Raw genomic sequence first — 20,347 nt, 5'->3', positions numbered from 1 at the left:
TTTCCAAAATTATATCTTGGGGTTTGAAAAATTTTAGAGGGATCTTGACCTTTGTCTGAGGTTTTTCTCCATTTCAGTCTCTGCTTAGAGTGGGTTTTTATGCCCAGGCCTTTTTATTCAGGTGTTTTTTCATTAATGTCTTCTGCAGCAGTTGTTGGGTTTTGGTTTTGTTGTGTTGGGTTTTTTTTTTTTTTTTTCATTTCTTGCCAAACAGTCTGGAGCCTTTGGGACATAATAGAAATAACAGAGTGGAGATTTCAGGCAAAACTCCTTGACCTTATAACACCTTATTTGTCTCATAAGTGAAAAACTTTCAGGGCCTGTACTGAGCCAGTTCCTGAATCTTATGAAATCTGGGCATTGGTGGGTGAAACTCTGATGATTTAGGGAAAGTATGAATAAAAGAGAAAGAAAATGGACTTTACACAAGACACACAGATAAAGCAGCTGCAGATTCCAGCACAAGGATGGGAATTATCACTCAAATGACCTCATAAAAGTAGAACCAACTGTACTGTGAGATCAGTAATGGCTCTGCAAGTGTCTCTGATTCACTGCCAATAAAAGGATTGGAACAATTTTCCAAATAACACAAACCAAACAAATCCTGCAATATTTGTTTGTTCTCATCTTTCCTTAGTTAGCAATCAGACTACATTTAGAAGCTATTACCATTGGCTTTGGGATAAAAGAAATTCTGATTGCCCTTCCCTGCAATTTTCCACACTGTGCTGGGATGCACATCTGGAGTTGGATGAGTTTTGGAGAGGTTTTGTTATTTCCACTACAACTGTTTTAAGAGCACATTCCAATGGGGAAATCTGATTCCTAGAAGCCACAAGCCACAACTACACAAAACCCCTCCTCAGTTCCTTCATTAGAAATTGTTCTTATTTTCTGCCACTTGATTAAATCTGAGAGTTGACTTCATAACATTATTGGTCAGTATTTGCTGCCTGTCAGAGGAAAGATCTTTGAATTCTCACATGAAAACTGCATGGTTTTGTTGATAAACTGGAAAAGGAAACTATTAGGTCAGCTGGTTCCTCAGCAATCTAAAGGTAAGGCTTTGCAAATGATATACATACACTAAGTGAGAAATTAGCATTGAAATACAGTGGGCACAAAGCATCTTTTTAGCAGCTGTATGTTAATTTTTTCATAGTCTGGATATACAGTTCATAGAGCTTTCTTTGCTGAGCAACAACACAGCAGTAAGCCAGGCTTATTCCCACATTGTTTCCATTCCATCCCTTGGAAGGTTTAATGTTTTATCATCTTTGGACCATTTCCTGTGAACTGACAGGGGTTAAGTGGCTGATTCCTCCAGCACACACTCTGGAGAAGTGCTGGAACAATTCATTGGGAGCAATCCCTGGCTGTGAACTCTCTCCTACACACCTGGGAAGCGACTGAGGCTCTCCCTGGATCCAGCTGTGCCTTGTGCTGTGCAGGACCCTGAGAACTTCCTCAGGCTCAGGAGGGAGCTCAAGGCAGCTCCATCATCACTCAGCTGTCTCCAGCCTTACCTGAGCACTGCTGATCTCATCAGTGAGCTTTCCCTCAGGACACAAGGGGAATAATTTCATCCACAGATTTTACCCACATTTCAAACTACAGGTCAAAAACAACCCCAAGTTACCCTTGTTTATGGATAACAAGAGCTGCAGGTACCAATCCTTGATTCCATGGCTGTTCTCCCACAGGCAGAGAAACATCCTTGACTTGGTGGCACCAGCACAAACCTCAGAGCACTTTGTCCAACTGCCCCAGAGGAAAAAATCACAGCTCTCACCTTGGCATCTGCATTCCCAATTCCACCTTGGAAAGAACTTACTTTATGCCTGCAATTTTATAAAAGTGTTGCTGCCAGATTGGCTTCATTCCCCATAATGTGTTTCAGCCATGTGGATTTTCTGTGCTTAGTGAAGGAAAGGGAAAAAAAATCCACAATACTATTGTATAAAGTGTACAGGGAAATATCTGGGCAAAAACTGGGGAGATAAGCACAGGCTGGACAATACTTTAAAATACTGAAACCAACAAAAACTGGCTTGGAATCAGTTTTGACTTTATCAAGCTCAATCCTCATCAGTGCTACCACCAGCAACAAAAATGTCAGTTAAACTCTAGAGAAAAAGTTAATTCTCCTTGGTTGATATCATACTCATAGATAGCACAGAGGAAACAGAAGAACTGGTGTTAAAAGTTATAAGTAGAAAGATCTTGAAGGACTAAACTTACTGACCTTTTGGAAGAGGAAAAAGCCCCCAAAACAACACATGCATTAGTCATAACGAAAATATTGTGCATAGCACAGCTTTCCAAGAGATCTGGCTCCGTGTCAGAGCCACCAGGGAGCCCAAGAACTCTTTGCTTGCCTTCACTCAAGTGACAGCACAAAGTGGAGACTGTGCAGGAGACCCCAAAAGGGTCCCTGGAGGATCATCTGTTCCATCCCCCTGCCCAAAGGAGGATCAGCTCCACCAGTGCCATTTCTGTACCCATTTCTGTTAAAGGTCTGTGATGGAGGCACCACACCCTCATTGCAGCTCACCAACATTTTCCCATTCCATCAGCTTTATGCACCTCTTTATAAAAAGAAACCAGAACAGTCCCAGTCACTTTAGAAAGTGTTTATTCAAAAGCTTCATAGCACCATCTTGTTTTTTAAAACAACCAAATAAAATGCAGCAATTAAAACGTTGGTTTTTCTGTTGAGCATGACACTAACTCCACCTGTGAACATATTGATGGTTGTTCTTGCTAAAATAACTGAAAAATAGCGCTCCTGTGCACACAGACATAGCACTGCCCTTGGGGGGTTATCCAGTCCCAGCTCAACAATGGAAGAATAAAACCAAGTGGAACTGGATACCTCAAGGAAACCGTTCTCCTTCCCCAGTTCTGCTGGAAAATTTTCTAAAGGTCATTTTTAGCAGTTTCAATTCATATGTCCTCTCCAAAACTTTAGCAAAACTAAAAGTGTAAATATATAAAATATTTTGGGGGAGTTCTTTTACAGGACAAGTCAAACCATAATTGGTTAATTATCTCAATATGTTTGCTCTAGCAATCACCTAACTATTAATTCTAAAGGGCCTTTAATGCCCATTTTTTCTAGGGAAAACATTGGTCAAGATAATTTTACTACATTACTACGCTGATTCACATTAAAAGTTGAAGGTAAAATCAAACTGCCATTGACAGCACTTATCTGCTTTCATTGTGAGTTTTGTTTTCCTTTTCCCTTTGGAGTTTTGGAGCAGCCTGTCTGAGAGCTGGGATCAGTGAAGCGCTATTTCCCAAGGATCCTTAACTTACATTTCAGGAATAGGGACCGAGGCTCGGTCTCGTTATCGTTTGGCTATGGCTTCCGACCACTGGAATTCTCTATTGCAGCTACTTCTGATGGCCATGAGGAAGCAAATGCTCCGTGCTTCACTTGGCCAAAGCCCCCATGGGGTCCCAGGCTGGCAGAACAATGGGCTCCTGCTGCATCACGGCCAGGATCTCCTCGGGCACGTGCTTCTTGTCCACCACCACCTCGTACACGTACTCGGAGAACCAGTCATCGGTCATGATCAGGTAACCTGGGGGGAAAACAGCATCACAGCACAGAGCCACTGCAGGAGAGCAGCCACAGGCAAGCCTCGCCTATGAATGATGCATTAAACATGGCCTGGTCACACTGGTTATCTCTCCAAACACACCAAAAATATCTGCAGGAAGTTCATGTACAGGATGGACTTTGTGTGCACCAAAAGGTCAGGCAAGAAGCCCACCAGGAAAAACAACAGCCAGAATATCTACAATTTATGTCTGCTCTGTTAAAGTGAGCATTGAGAACACTCAAGGGAATTACCAATGCTTTAAGGCAGAATGTAAAATTATCTAAATCTATTTGAGGCTTTAGAATTTTTCAGGTGAATATCAACTTGTTCTAAGAAAACTTTCTTGGTTTAGTTTTTGCAATAAGAGGCAGCCACTGCTTTCCTCATTAAATCACACTTAGGCTGAAGCAAATCCTAATTGTCTCCCTTAACATTAAAATGAAAGTGAACACCCTTTGAACTGGGAGTGAGGGAATTCACTTTAGAGGTTTTAGCAGAGAGCTACCACTGGAAAGAAGCTATTCCAGGTGAACTGGGAGTAAGAGTGGCTGTGAGAAAGGAAGCATTTAGGAGACAGATGAAAAGGCTTTATGTAATAAAGTTCCTCGTGTCCTTATATTGTATCATCACGCAATCAAATGAAACAAGAAAATGTCCAAAGAATATGGACAATAAATGCATCTATCTCCACCATCTTGTTTCTAAAGCAAGAAATCAGATAATCCCATAAATTAAAACCCCTATCAACTGTAACCCAAGCTAGAAGCCATTTTGGAAACACTGCCAAAGGGAGCTGCCTTGATTATCCTCTCTTCAGGATATGAGTTCTTGGGACACACAAAAACCTCTCACTCCCAAGAGCCAACAAGTAATTGCACCCTGAGAGGATTAATGAACTCTGCCTCTGACATCCTGTCCCTCGGAGCCGATTGGGATCGCGGTGTCTGAGCAGGGAGGAAGTGCCAAGCACGACTCCAGAACATGCAAATAACTCAACTTTGGGGAGGCCTGGGCAGTGCAGACCCCCACACATATCCTACAGACACCTGGGAAGCCCCCCAAAGTCCCCAAAGAGCCTTGGAGAAGCCACATGGAGCTTGTGCTGTAACCCCTGCCCGGGGAGAGCAAACCAGCAGTGCCTCTGTCACAGGGCACTTTTGGGATGAGATGCACAGACAGGCACTGGGGGTTAAATCCTACAGTTAAATCCCTGAAATGCCTTCCTGCAGGACAGCAACAGCCAGCACAAAACATGAAAAGCCCAAAGGGAGCCGACTTCTAGCTGGAGATGCATCCTAGAAAAGCTCCTTTCATGCCAAAAAAAGCAGATGGACCCCTTTCCTCAGTGTGATTTAGTATTCCCCTCTTCCTTGCTTTTAAAAAGAGATATCCTATGGGATAAGCTGGGTTCAAAGTTAGATAATGTCCTGTGTGTCTCCAGAACAAAAGACTAAGAATAATTAAACTTGCCTGTGTGGCTGGAAAAGAGCCAATAAAACAAAGTAAATATTTGATTGGGAAGTGACTTTTTTGCCTCAGAAAACAAGCAATGTTTGTCAGCAGCTGTGTTCATTCCTTTAGGAAAAACACACATGGTCCCAGAAACACTTATACAACAGATATACATGTAATTCCTTAATATTTAGGGGAGGCAAAGCTGGGCTGGCTCACAGGGGTTCCCTTTCTCCAGGGCAAGCACTACCAAAAGATTTCAGTTCTGCCCACTCTGAACTGTGAACATATAACTGACTCCATCCCATAATTCCCAAACCAGGAGTCCCAATCTCTCCAGTCTTGCACCATTCCACTCAGGGTAAACAAATGGCACCTGGCACCCTGGACTGTACTTGGAAAAACAGGGAACCCCACATGAAAGAGAGACTGCTCTTTCCTCACAAAAAACTCATTTTTGCTGATTGTTTAATGGCTCAAGTCCAGTCCCTGCTGTTCTATTGCACACTGGACCCTTGATCACCCTGTCCAAGAAATCCTGGGAGTTGGGGCTTACTCTTATCCCCCACACCCAGCTGGGATGTGCCAAGTTTTGCATCATTCTTGGCTGACTCTTCACTCATGTGGACTCTGGTTTCTTGTGTTGGACTTACCCAAGCACAGCTTCCCAATTCCTTAACAAGGCAGATAAGATAAAAATCTTAACTCTTATCACAGAGAGATACAGACTCAGTGGCACTGCAAGACAGCTCACACAAACTGAGTCCTCACCCTCCTACACAGCTACTACAGGACATTGGAGAGTGGAAAATGAGGGCAGGAAGGAGAAACCCCATCAAGTTGAGTCACAGTCCCTGAAGGGATTTAAATAATGTGTAGATGTGACATTGGTGACATGGCTCAGTGGGGATTTGGCAGTGCTGGGTGAACAGTTGGATTTCCTTTGGACCTTAAAAGGGGTTTTCCAACCAAAATGATGCTGTGACTCTCAGTTACCTCTCCCAGGGTTTGGGAAGGAGCCCTGCAGGATGTGCCCAATTGCCTTTTGCTCCAGAGCAGTTCATTTTGGTCATACCCAAGAAAATCATTCAGGGATTCAACTCCCCAAAATAGAGTCAAACTTCCTATTTCTGATGGGATTTTCTGTCAAGGCATTTTTCCAGGCAACTCCCTGAGCAAAACAGAGCACAGTCAGGGAGCAAGACTTTCCAGAGCCCATGGTGTCCCCTGGTAAAAAGCAGATAAAGGACAGTGACTCACCCTGCAAAGTCCACACAGATGCCATGGGGACAAAATAGGGCAGGGTTTATTCAAGTCACTCTGGGCTTCTATTTTATTTCAAAGGAACAACCAGCTCCTCTGACACAGCTCCTGAACTCATTCTTGAGAGGTGAGTGTGGATTTGGGTGCCACAGCTCAATCTCAGCACAGCAGGCACCACTTGCAGCAGTGTCAGGGTTCAGCTGCTGCCCTGTGCCATTGATGGTATCCCAGCATTGATTTGGCTCCTTTACTTAATCCAACATTCCAAAGAACATTTCGCTACTGCCATACTGTCAACAGTTTCATTGTCTTGTCAAGTCTGAAGATGCTTTTTTAATACTTTGCTGTGAATGGATGCAGTTAACTCAGAACAGAAACTGCTGCAGGACCAAGAGGCCACAACAAGAATATTCCAAGAATATTCTATGTTTTCCTCTAAGTTGTTCATTGTTCATGTTATTGAAAAGCTTATTTATAAGACCACATCCTAAAACAGTTCTCCAGAAATAGTCTACTCCCAGAAGAAAACCAAGATATCCTGGGAAAGTTCTGCCACACCAAATCAACATTTGGGATTAACATGCAGCAGAAAAATGTGGCCAGCAATGATTCTTTCCTGGGGACACAGAGTCTGGCCTGGCACACTCACCACTGAGGCTGTGCCCTGGCTGAGCCCACATCCAGCCAGTCTTAGGAGGTAACAAAAATGTGGAGCTCTCCTCCACTCCATGTAGGAAAAGCTGCCTGGCCTTGGCAGGGTAAAGCAGGGGAACTCAGAGCTGCCCTCAGACCAGCAGAGAAACACCCCATGGTCATTCCCAGTTTCCATGAGCAGGGAAGCCACTGAAGCAATTTCCTAAACCAGCTCTGAGCTGTGATTCAGGGCTGTGCCCACACTGCTGCCAGGTGCCACACCAGGCTGGCACAGGGCCCTGGCACAGCCCTCAGAGCCTTCCCAAAGTGTCCCAAGAGGGCAGCTGGGACAGCAGCAACAGGAAAACAAGCTCATGGAGAATCCCAGCACAAACAGAACCACAGGAGAGGGGCTGCATGTCATGGCTTTGGCACAGCTTCAAAAAGGCAACCAGAATTATGATTTTTCAAATTTTTTTTCACAGTTAGCTGTTTGAAAAGTTTGACTTTGAACAGTTTGCACTGCAGCTGTTTGCAGCACAAGCTGGGACCAGCCATGCCCTCATTTCCTCATCTACAAAATCAGTAAGCAAAGCCTTGCAGTGATTGATAAACAGCACTTTTAAAGAAAACAAAAACCACTTCAGTTTCACACATGGCTCAGGAAGGTTATTCAATACCAGCAGCCACAGCCAGCATGAGCCCCATGTGCAGTGCACAGATTAAAGCTTGGCTGTTAGCAAAAGCTTTAGTTAAAAATGGTGCAGTGAATCCTTTATTTCTCCTTTTGTACCAGGACGGAAAATCATTCTATAGAGTGCAGTCCTTGGAACTGATCCTATTTTATTGATACAGCCAAACTTTTATCCATGGTCCCTTCACAGATTGGTTACAGACCCACAGGAGTTCCTGCTGTCTCAAGTGCCATCACGTTTTTGGACTCATGCTACCAGATTTTCCACACTTGTGTTCTGCAGCAAAGGATTATAAGCAACAAAACAGCCAAGGTTCTGACCAGCGTGACAGAGGGAGAGCAAACTCCTGCAGCTGCTGGGGTTTTTGGCAGGGATAATAGATGGGAATTTACTTGGGATCAACAGCAAACTGATATCAAGGCTTAAGAGCATCAGCAGCTTTCCTGCAATAAACTGAACAACTTCAACAAAAATTGATAATGCAGGAATAAAGTTTGATAAAATATGAGTTTTTGATGAAGTCTATCAGTATCTTCCCACACATTCCATACACAAACCAGTCTGGATTGTCCCTTTCACATCCTTATTTCCAAACATTCAGCTTTCTGCTCTCATGACTATAATTACCTTTATTGCCACGGTCTTCACCCCATGAGTTCTCCACTCTCCATTTTTCAAATGCATCTTCTTGCCCATCCTGTGCCAAAACAAGCCCATGACATTCAGTGGTGAAGGAGAGGCCACATCTGAGCAGGCAACCCCTTCCACATCCAAATCCAGCACCAGGAAAACCAGAGCTCCACTCCTGAGAGTCCCAATAGCTTCTTGCTTGTGGCTGGAGAAATGCCATTTTATAAAATACTGATCTACCTACTTAGATAAAATATGAGGAAATGTGGTGAAGAAGAGAGTCTGCAATCAATATTTATTTCATCAGGAAGCTGAAATTTAACTTCTAATTAAAATTCTAGTTTGGACTTAACTGACTCACAATTTATGCTGCTGTCCCTGTCCCCCATCAGGGTGTGGTAGAAATTAAATACAGGATGCACAACTTTCCTGAACTGGGAATTAGAGGAAAGGACCAAGGAACTGTCAGAATTCAGAACAGAATTGGTAAGAGCAAGTACAAACCCTTGGAGAATCCAGCTGAAGGACACAGCTCCCAAGTCTGGTGCTGTGCAATTAAAATATTTTAATACAAAAAACTAACCTGAAAAACACCCCATAAATCCATTTTTAATATTGAATGGAATATTGTTGTAATGCTTCTATTCTCCCATGAAAAGAGAGAACAGTCCATAAGATGGGACACTCAAGAGCTCCCAGACCAAGGATGCCAACTCTGGATGCTCAGAGCAACTGGGAGGAGCACATTCATGTACAGCAACTTTTTAACCAAAAGGTGCATTGAATCTACATAAATTTTTGATGTTATAAAATCATATGATTTTTTTAATCTTCAAAACCTTTTTATAAAAAAATAAGTAAATCCAAAATATTACATTTTACAACTCAGTTTCTCAAAGCCCCTTCATATTAAGGTTAAGAAGTACCAGGTTTTCCTTGTTTTTCAATTAGATATTTAGAGGAATGTTTGTGCAATCTGATACACAATGGAAGCCTTAAGAGCTCAGAATGCAGAAACAGGAAAAAATTATATTGAGCTGTAAAAAGTAACTTGGACCAGTCTTATTACTCAGCAGTCTCATTTCAAGTCTCAAAACTCCACAGCTCAGGCAATCTTGTTCAGTGCTGTGCAAGCTGTTACTTCTCAAGCCAAGGCCAAGCTGGACAGGAAGAGATCACTTCAAAGGAACTTTAATAATGGCAACTTCTAGAAATAAATGGAAACATCAACTTTGCAGATAACCCTGAGTTGTAAGTTTTTGTATGCTCCTTTTGACTTCACTATGTGCTTTGTTATGGTGCCAGGAGCAGATCTAGCTGTGGATTCATCTCAGCTTGCTGTTTGCCACAGAGCTATGCTGGACACCATTTCTCTTCCCTAATTAGAGGTCAGAGATCACATGCCAGGGAGCTGCAGGAGGTTAAAGCTGCTGCAAAGTGCCTCCTACCAGCATTTTAACAGGCTCTAAACCAGACTGGACTAACCATGCAGTGGTTGTCCAATCAAAGTTTGTGGGTGAAAGGAAAAGTCTTTTGACATGTCTAAAATGCTTCCCTCCTTGTTAAATATTTATAGTTCTGAACACTCAAGACACAAACAACACAAAGGGAATAAACAAGCAGGCCTTGTGCACCAGGGGGTTGTGGCACACTCTGAGTGAGCCCAGGACACAAAAGCTGCCAGGATATTCCACACATCCCTGCCAGCACCAGAACTCCAGGAGGGAGACTCTACCTTCTCAGTGACAGCTGTCAGGACCATGGCATGGGTCATCAGGGATTCTCCAAAGATCAGTCGTTCTGCTTTGTTCATGTTCTTGATGGAGACCCCAAACACCAGCTCATGATTAAATCTAGCAGAAAGACAAATAATGAGAAAGGATGCAGGGGGAGTTCTGACTAAGTCAGGGACTCAAGAGACTGTCCTGTGCCAGGGGCCACTGCACAGGCATATGAGTTCAACCAATTTTAATGTCAGAAAAAATGCAAAACCTGATCCCTTTAGGAGTTTCTCTCATGATATATTAGACATTTTAATAATGCTACTCATAGTGCATCTTTAAATGACTCAGATTAAACTAACAAGTTAAAAAAAACTCTGCTGCTGAATTACTTAAATATACTCTTCTGGAGTATATAATCCAAAGTATGTACAAATCAGTTCATTGAGCAGCTAAAGGACTGTTTATGTCTTCACTGAGTATCCCAAATGACATTCTGGTTTGATTCTCTACTCACATATTCAGGTCATTGATTCCCAGCTTGCCATAGAAGTGCTTTGCCACATCACAGCCAAACCACACAGCCTGCAAAGAGAAGGAAGGGTCATGTCTGGGCCAAATCCCAGGAGTGGCTGCACTGTGCCATCCACGAAGAGAAACCAAACCCACCTCGCCATCCTTAATAGATGCTGCAGCCAATTTCTTCAGGACCTCCACAGGCTGGTTGTTGTAGAGGGTTTTCCTCCCTCCAGCCATGTTGCCCAGGTATTCCACTGTGTAGAGCCTGTTGTAGGGATTCTGGGGTCGAGGATCATTCACTAGACAAATCTGCCAAAAACCAAGATGTCATAAAATAAGGAGCAATATAACTGAAATATTTGTATATTGAATCTAGAAGGATTTCAGGGAATGGCTTTTGTCCCAGCCTGCTGTCTGCCCCATTAGCAAACAAGCCACTTGGCTGAAGTAAAGAGGTTTTTTAAGGTTGTGTTTGTTGGGTTTTTTGTTTTGTTTCCCAAGTTCACCTCATAACTGTGGCAGAGCAGCTCTGCCTGTTATTCCTTCTCTAATGTCTGCCTTATGACATATTACAACTGATTAGATCATTGCATATTTTATCATTACAAAACCATCATGGACTGTAACACAAGATCCCAGATAATTGAAGGGTAGAGTAGAAACATCACAACAGGGAGAATAAACACACTGACTTGGGCAAGCACTGCCCATCCCAGATGCTGCAGCTACAGGGGTCAACAGTGGAAAATAAATGGCTTAGCAGCAGAAAAAAAATTCCTTGGAAAGTTTTCAGCTCCCCCAACCTTGTCCTCCATGTTGAAGTAAGGCTTCACATGCTCGTTGTAGAACTGCACCGGGGTCATGGGGCCGTACTTGTGGTAGTTCTTCTCCTTGTCCCGGAACTCCCAGCAGAAAGTCTCCGGAGGGCTGCCCAGGCAAGTGCTCACTATTCTGAATACCTGCCCAGAGAAGCAAACAGCTGTGAGCCTGCTGGAACATGCAGCTGTGCCTCTCCTACCACAGCAATGCCACTGCAGCATGGATTTCCCTGTGTGAGAACCAGCTGGAGAAGTAGGATTGTAGTGGTCACCATCAATAAACACATGCACATCAATTATCTGCAGTCAGCTCCTGAAATCTTGGTGTTTCAGCAGCTCAAAACCAATCTGAGAAGCTCTGTTGATTTTCCTGAGGCCTTTATCTCCACACTCACACTCCATGTTCTCAGATCAACCACCGGGCAAAACAGAAGCTTACAAATTCCAGGTTATCCTAGGAATGCAGCAGCCCAAAGCAAAAAACAGGGCACTTCCCAGCCTCATTACAACATTTCATATGTAATTCTGAAGCTCCTCCAACACTGCCAGAGAAACTTTAACAAATTGATTCTCAAAAGGCTTGATCATTCAGCATCACCTGCTCCACCAGCTGGTTTGCCCCATGCAGAGACAAACCAGACCTTTTAACATGGGCATTTTATCCCTGTATTAATTCATTTTTCACTCTAATATTCATTTGGATTTCAAAGATGGGCTTTGCTTCTTTTCAAAATCCCAAAATAATCTCCTCATCTCTTTTAATACATTTAACAACATCTCTGTTTAGGGCTGAGCTGGCAGGTTATGCAACTTAATTCCAGCTCCCTGCCTGCTGCCTGTGACATCCTTTGCAGCTGGCAGCTATCTTTGGATTTTTAGCACAAAAAAGTTGACCAGATTTCAAGCCATCAGCCTCTCTGTAAATTAGAATATAAAATTGCACTTCAGAACCACTACTGTAGTTTCTCACAGGGCTTATCAGAAAATGTGCCAACACTGGCAGTGAGTGTCTTTAGAGATACAGAGCAGGACCTGCCACAGGTACTCTGGGGACAGGGAATTTAAGCACAGTTAAACAGGTTTGAATCTGTTTTATTTCAGCTGACACTGATTCTCAGCTCTGTCCATGTCCTGAGCACGTCTCTTCCTTGCAAAGAGCCATCAGGTTATTTAAAATAAGGGAGAGGGAGTCAAATCTCAGCTGCACCTTCTGCACTGGGATCCAGCTCCTGTGGTCTGTGCCAGCTTTCCCAGCCTGGCAGTCTTCACACTTTCACAGCAGAGTAGACACAATACCTTTCCCAAAGCTGATTTCACTCTTTCTGGAGCTGATCCTAAGGTTCCATAAGAACTGGCATTATATTAATGTGCTCTTTGTGCTGGCAGTAATGCTCCTGCTAAATAAAGGTGCTCTTGCTCTGAGCAATTTAAGAAAACATGTGAAAAGATTAATTACAGGTTGAAACAATGGTGTGGGCACAAGGCTTCCACTGCAGGAACTCACATTTCTCAATAAATATGGTAAAGAGCAAATAGAAACCCCTGAACTACTATAAATATTTAATTTTGCACAGACTGCACAAAAGGCACCATTTGCTGTGGCTACACCCACATTACCTCAGATAACCACAAGCGCTGAGATGAGGCCAGGAACACAAAATAAGCAAGAAAAATACCTAAAAGGAGAGCAGCAACCAAATGGGCTCCAGCCAGGGGAAGGAAAATGATGGAGACATTGGAGCCTGGAATGGCCTCCTTCAATTGTTTTGCCACCACACCCAACATAGGCACTCTCTTCATATCTCACAAGCTTCCTCTACCAATAAATAAAATAAACATATTTAAACTAAAAGGTGAGCTACATTGCCCTAGTGACAACTAGAAGCAAGATAAGGCAAAGACAGAGTGGCTTGTGCTAAACCCCACAATGAATGAGGAGGGGAAAAGGAGGACACTCCTGATAAGGAAGAGTCTACAAAGGAGAACAGCAAAGGAAGAAAAATTCTGTCACATGAACTGCACCGATTTCAGCTTCTGACCTGCTGTGCACTGGTTTGATAAGAATGTTTTTACCGTTCTGGAGTGAATATTTAATCCAGTGTTCCACAACAATTGCCCCATTTCAGCTCAAGTACTGCTGCTCCTGGCTGGAGCAAACCAAGATTTGCTATTCAAATAGAACCTCCCAGAACAAAACCAAGTTCTGCTTTGCCACAAAAATACAGAGGCACCACTCATACACATCCAAACACATGCAAACCACCTTTACTACTGCAGGAAGAAATGCTATTACTCTCAGAGACTTAAGCACAACCTTTTACAGAACAGACAAACTGCAATCAGTTAAGAACTTTTCATGTCAGTTCCAGGATCTCTTGTCAGAGGGCAAGAGAGTCTCCAAATAAATGAAGAAACATTTAGCAGTGAACTGTGTGTCCCTGCCCTAAGAGGGACTATCTCTAAGAAGCTTTTGATGTCTGCTACAGAATCCCCCAAGGGTTTTTGGACACACACTACATGTAAGTTACAGTAATTCATCTCTGAACTAAGAACTTGTTGCAGATTTGCAACATTCTGGAGTAGGCTCAAAGCACAGCATTCTTAAGGCATGAATTTCACAACAGTTTTGATGAAACCCAAGGAACACAAAGCAGTTTTCTTCTTTTAACATAACCTTAAAACTAGATAAAAAGAAGCTACAGAATTTTACATGAAGAGCAAAGATGAATTTCCAAAACCCAAGACAACATTAATCAATATGGAACTAAAACTTTACAGAGGTAGCCCAAGGTGGGTTCTGCCTAACAGTAATGTTCAGTGGATTGCAGAAAAAGGTAACACACAACACCAAAACATTTGATTTCTTGACTCATCTAAAGACATTTAACCACTAGGTCACTTGGCATTGTATGTTTGAGCAATAAATTAAATACATACTTCTTTAAAGTGCATGGACTCAGTCACACTAAAACAGCCACAAGTTTAAGTTATTTTTGGCAGTTTAAGAATCAAGTGTGAGCAGCACAGAATGAGAAAAGTGATGTGGGTTTGTGTGAGCAGGAGGAGGTTCAGGCACTGCAGACACATTGGCAGTGATGGAGTCAATCCACAACCAAAATCGTGCTGCAATTCATTCCTCTGCTGCCCCCCAGGACCAGCCCTCAGCTGGACTCAGCCTTGTGCAGACACCTCCCTTTTGTGGTTCTTTTCTGCTCTCTTGTGGGGAATCCTTGCACAACACTTGTGCTTACAAGATTTGCATTCAAAGCCATCAGAATGCAAATACCAACCTTTCCTGTTATTTACAAGAGCCTGACAGGCCACTGTTCTGATCTTTCCAGAGACAAAATGCTGCTTTTCCTACAGCAAGGTGCAGATGTCTGTAAAATATCATCATTCTGAAACCTATGGATTCAAAATATTTGTCTGGAAGGATTAGAGAAGCTCAGAATGAGGTAAGCAACAAGCCACTGCAAAACAAATTCACTTGAAGAGCTTCAAGAACACTTTGTTAAGCAACAAGAGGCACTTGTTTTGGCTGTTCCAACAGCCACACAACAAAAGTAAGGAATCTCATCCATTCCAGCCCTGTGTTCCAAGACTCATGTAACACCAGTTTATTTACCTCTTCTATCATCATGTCCATGGCAGCACAAAGCTCTCCTTTGTTTCCTCCACTTTCCACCATATTTCTTAGCCTCAAGCAGTATTCTCTCATCTGTTTAAAGATAAAGTCACTTTGTTATAAAGGGTATGAAAAGTGCCACCTGATCATTTTTAAGGAATTCCTATCTGCTTGTTTCAAGCACCTATTTTATTCTTCATAACATGTTTTCTAAATGAAAATAAGCTTTGTTAGAGATTGATTCATTAAAAAATAACAAGATAATTGAATGCTGCTAAAGTAAAATATCACCATAAAATTAACAAATAGTCACAATTCAGTTACCACTTCCAATCACTGATGTGAGGCTTGCACCCATTAAGCTCTTAAAGTTTGATTTTTCTCATTCCTGTAAATGATGCCAAAACATCCACACACACCAGCACCTCTGTGACTCACAGAGCACACTTCCTTCATAATGTCACATTTATTTTGCAATTCTAATGCATAATTGATCACTTGGCTGATGAAAAGAAAGGGGCATTTCCCCACTGCATGCACAGCTGCAGCCAGAGCTGCACAAGCTTCCCATTAGTGTCACCATCCATAAGGCCAGGAACAGTGATGGGGATCCCTCAGGACCAGCTGCTTTGCCATGCTCAGGATTAGAACAGCATTAACAACATTTAAAATGCCCAAGCTCATTCCACCACGCATTTTGCATTTTTTATGTGGATTTCAGCAGGCAGTTTTCCCTGGGCGTGCAGTATATGAACTGGAAAAAATGTAGCAAACTGTAAAAAATGTTTTAATTGCCTTTTTCATCTAGCTACCTAGACTAGCATCTTCCCAGGCTAATTTATTTCTGCAGTTCAGGGTGTGAGTTAACACCTTCCTTCAGGCAAAGCTGTGCACTTCTATACTGAAAGCTGATTTTTTACATGCAGTGTGTTTTTAAAATACTATTTTTTCTTCCATCTTTTTCACCACATTTGGCAGACATCTATAGAAACCTTGGCACACATGGAGATGAGATACTGAAATGGTGGGAAAAAGACAATTAGACACATGTGCTGGTTTTGCAGAAACAGATTTAAGCAGCCACATGTCAAGAAATCTTAGGAAATTTGAGGATTAGGAATAACTGCTACTAAAACCACAAAAGGTACTTTCAAGCTACTGAAGCCTGACCATGAACATCTTCCATGATCTCACCTTCCTGCTCCATGTTTCAAGATGAACATCAGACTTTGCTGAGACTTTAGGCTGCTTGTAAATAAATTTAAGTTGCTGAGATGCACTTAACACTTAGGTCAATAAGAATAAGGTGATTAGGAACATTTGGAGCAGGTTCACTCCCATCCCCTCTCCTAAGTTTTATCATCTAAATCAATTTTACCTTATGATTCAAGATCTCATTCATCCTTCTGGTAGCCTCTGTGGTGTGAGACTCTGGGAAGTATTTCTTGGGGACAAGACCATACTTCTCTAAAAGAGATAAAACTACAGGTTAATAACTGGCTTTTTCACATAATAGATGCTCCTACTGCTCATACCTATACAAAAGATAAAGACAGTTTGTGTTTGTGCAGAGATTACAAGGGAAAAGATCTTATTTAAAGGTTAAAAGTACCAAAGTTTACATTTTAATTTGTGACAATCTCGACCTCTGATCTTCATTCCACAGGGATCCCAGAACTTGGAATCCCTGAACTATCAATACTATTTAACTCAACACTTCAAAGTTCTGAATTAATTAGTGCTTCAGTAAGTCTTGCTCTCCAGGAAAAAAAACCCCCTTGATTACTTTAAAATTAATCTCCTGAAATACCTTCTAAAGAACTGGGCCTCCTATCAATCACTTCACCTAAATTATCTAAAGTTAAAATTGACTTCCCAGTCTCCTTTCCTCCTCAACTTTTATAAAACACCAGCAGCAGCTCAGTGACTTCCTGCATTACAGTACCACTCCCAGATCTCAGCATGCAAGGCTCTGGATGTAACAGCAGCAGCCAAAATCTCTGCCCTGATTAAGTATTTACAGCAATGGGATGAGGAAAAAAGGAACCTCCAGGCTTCAAAGAAACAAATTCCTTTTGTGATTCCAAATTTGTATTATTGGCTTGTTGATTTACAAAGGTGTCACATTGTTTCACAACACAAATGAGAGCATGTGCTGCTGTAATTAAGTATCTCCAGCAGCGTAGGATCCCCTTCCTGCTGGAGCTTTGTAAGACCAGCACTGCCACATTCCACATCAATTCCTTCTCACTGATCTTTATACCAACTTCAGGCTGCAATTCCAGGTAGTTTTGCTCCTGCTTTGCAGACACACCCCAGTCCAGCAGGGCCTTTTTCCTTACCATGTGCCCTAAACATTGTGTACATGGCTATAAATAAATGAGGTTGAGTTGATGACTGGAGGAAAAGGGGATTGAACCTTTTTATTAAATGGAAAGTCAGGGCTATCTAATTACTTGTTGATCTTCTGAGCTTTTATCATCAACAGGACTATGCAAAAGTGATGCCAGACAAGATTTAAGCTCAATATTTATAATGTGGCCCCAAAAAAGTCTTTGATTAAAAAAGAATTGGCAATTCTCAGGTCTCAAGCTAAATTTCTTATTCTAGTCCATTCCCCATTCCCCAAAGCAGGCTGCAGTTGCAGGAAGGGCTCCTTGTGACCAGTTCTCTCACCAATAATGTTAACCAGCATGTCCCACTGTCCACCATCATTCGTGGGGTTGGAGAGCAGGAATTGCACCAGTCTTCCTTCCACTGGCTCCTTTTTCTGAGCTGTTTCCACAAAGGCATTTAAAAAGTAGTAACAACGCTCAACCTGAAACACAAAGATTTTAGAAAAAAAAGTCTTTTAAGTCTGACATATTATGCATTAATTAATTGCTGAGTATTCAGTTCTTTGCAAGTACAGAATAGATGAAGCAACTTTCTGCTCATCCAATGAAGTCCTCATTTTCCCCTCTAGCATTCCAGGGGTTACCCTATTAAAATTCTTTTTTAGATCAAGTATTTAGGAGTGACTTGACACAGAACTTGAGGGTAGGGGAACAAGAAATGGGAAGCAGAAGTTATGCAATGAAGCCTGGCCCAAACTAGTATTAGATTAGCTTGATTTCCCTTAGGGGGAGAAGCAGGCACACAGCTCACCCATCAGGTCACAAACACAACTGAAACCTCAGAGCTACCATGTTTCTCCTGAGTCAGCAACGAGTAACTTCTGAAATATACAGAAGTCTTGAAAAAAAAAAAAAAATACTTCTACTCTTTCAAAACATCTTGACAACTTTCTTCTCAAGCTGAAAGTCCCACTTTGCTCAATCACTTGCATTTACAAATATATTTTTAAAGAATTTTTGAAGTTCCTTCTCATACATGCTAAAACAATACAGCCTAAAAGAAGTTCTGTCCCAACACTAACAACTGATTGCAAAAGCAATCCTACAACAACCTACACGACTGTACCTTATCCCAGAAAAAGAGATAGGACTGGCTGAACTCAAACTCTTCAATGTTGTATTTCTTCATGAAAGGAAGACGCATTGCGTTGAGGCAGGAAAAGATCCAGCATCTCCCTGAGAGATCAAAGGAACACGAATTAAACTGGAACGCCTGTGCTCAGGAGCTGCACAACAATCTGTTTTACCACGAGATTCATGACACAGTTCTGCCTCGAGCCTTTGGCCGGGCTTCTACAACACCAAAAAGCTCTGGAGGTATTCTGAAATCTTTTGTTGCAAGCACATCTCTCAATTACACCATGCAGAAGGGAAAAGAGGCAAACGCTGCAAGTCTAACGTGTGTTATTAACTGAGGAGGATGCTGACTTTGCTCGGAAACCCGGACAAAGAGCTCCGGAGCAGCGGCCGCCCCCAGGAGCACAACCAGCCCCCAAACACCGCCCCCGGCCCCGAGCGCGCTTACCGGAGTTCTTCTGGTTGGTGACGGGCTTGCCCTCGGCGGGCACGGCGTGCTGGAACACCTGCACCGTGTCCTGCACCACCTGCCGCTGCAGGCACACCTCCAGCGGGTCGTTGCATGTGGCCACGTTCTGGGCCAGCAGGAACTGCGGCTCGGCCCGCAGCCGCCGAGTGAAGGCGACGGCCTTCTCGGTGCTCAGCCCTGCGGGACAGCGGGGCAGCGTCACGGCCGGGCAGGGGCACGGCCGGTCCCGCACACACACACACCGATCCCCTCCCACCACCGCCGAGCTAACGGTGAGGCTCCCGTCTCTCCCCTCCCTGCAGCGGGCACGTTATCTCTGCCTACAGACTCGCTAAGGTCCCGGTAATTCCCCCCCCGCCTCACTTATGGCTGAGGTAACCATGAGTCTCCCAACCCCCGGATTACATACCCCCGGTAAGGGCCGGTAACCCCCTCCCTGCCCCGGTAATTTCCCTCCCCTGACACAATGCTAAGTGATCGATGACCCCCACCCCGGTAACCGTTCCCCCCCCTCGCTGAGGTACCACTGCACCCCATCCGCCCGCGCCCGCCCCTCACGGACGGGCCCCCCTCACCGCGGGCGTTCATGGCGGCACCGGCAGCACGATCCCGGCGCGGGCCCGAGGCGGAAGCGGCTCTTATAGCGCCGGCACCGGAAGCCGGAAGAGGGGCCCGGGGCCGCGGCCGGGGGCGAGGGGGGCGAGCGGCGGCGCGGGGGGGCGGACGGCGAGAGGCGAGGGACACGTTTGGTGCGGGGAGCCGGCGGGGCGGCCCCTCACTGAGACCCCTCACACTGGCGCCTCACAGCGATCGCTGACACCGACCCCTCATTCTGGCGCCTTACAGCGGTCGCTGACAACGAGCCCTCCCTCACACAGACCCCCTCACACGGAGCCCTCGCACACGTCTCTCACACCGGCCCCTTACACGGACCCCTCTCGCTGGCCCCTCACAGCGACCCCTCACGCACACAATCCCGGCTCCAGAACATTCCACACTGCCTGGAGCGCTGGGAGCGTCAGTGCCGGGGGCTCTTTGTGGGCCGAGCTCAGTCAGTGCCGGGGGCTCTTTGTGGGCCGAGCTCTGTCAGTGCCGGGGGCTGTGTGTGGGCCAAACTCGGCTCGGCAGGGTTACTGGCACTCCTGGAGGGGTGACACCCATCCGGAGCACTCCCACCCCGCTGTCCCCAGCTCTGTCCGCACAGTGTCACACCCTGCACTGTGGCAGATGAGCAGGGGAGTTTGGGACAGCTCTCCACAGCTGGTGGTGTTGAGGCTGAGTGCCCAGGAAACATGAGGTGGCACCGCTGTGGCACCTTGAGGGACCTCCCTGAGCGCTGGTGAGTTAAGGACACGCTCTAGATCACACTCCAGATCAGGCTGCACAATCTTCCTCTTGAGGAACTGCCCGCTCCTCTGAGAAAAGCGCTGGTGCA

General features: G+C 44.2%; 1 protein-coding gene across 1 annotated transcript; it reads right to left on the bottom strand.

Moving 5' to 3' along the window:
* Nucleotides 1–2,621: 2,621 nt before the first annotated feature.
* On the bottom strand, nt 2,622–19,659 carry BLMH (bleomycin hydrolase). The gene is made up of 12 exons (XM_056506848.1): nt 19,488–19,659; nt 18,892–19,089; nt 18,433–18,542; nt 17,647–17,788; nt 16,349–16,437; nt 14,971–15,063; nt 11,331–11,486; nt 10,678–10,836; nt 10,526–10,593; nt 10,023–10,140; nt 8,285–8,354; nt 2,622–3,593 (listed from the first exon to the last, which is right to left on the bottom strand). Exons 1-12 carry the CDS (start codon nt 19,498–19,500, stop codon nt 3,442–3,444), a joined length of 1,368 nt encoding a protein of 455 aa, XP_056362823.1. The 5' UTR covers nt 19,501–19,659; the 3' UTR covers nt 2,622–3,441.
* Between the last annotated feature and the right edge of the window lie 688 nt (nt 19,660–20,347).

Source organism: Oenanthe melanoleuca, chromosome 19 (assembly GCF_029582105.1).
Source record: "Oenanthe melanoleuca isolate GR-GAL-2019-014 chromosome 19, OMel1.0, whole genome shotgun sequence".
NCBI classification, from domain to species: Eukaryota; Metazoa; Chordata; class Aves; order Passeriformes; family Muscicapidae; genus Oenanthe; species Oenanthe melanoleuca.
This window is presented reverse-complemented; position numbering and strand designations above follow the sequence as displayed.

Bases quoted from the DNA above. Each gene is read 5' to 3' on its own strand.
- BLMH (XM_056506848.1), bottom strand. The intron at 15,064-16,348 runs GTAAAATTGATT...ATCTTTAAACAG, and splicing joins ATGAGATCTTGAATCATAAG to ATGAGAGAATACTGCTTGAG. The intron at 8,355-10,022 runs GTAGAGTCTCCC...GTTTTGGCACAG, and splicing joins TGACAGCTGTCACTGAGAAG to GATGGGCAAGAAGATGCATT.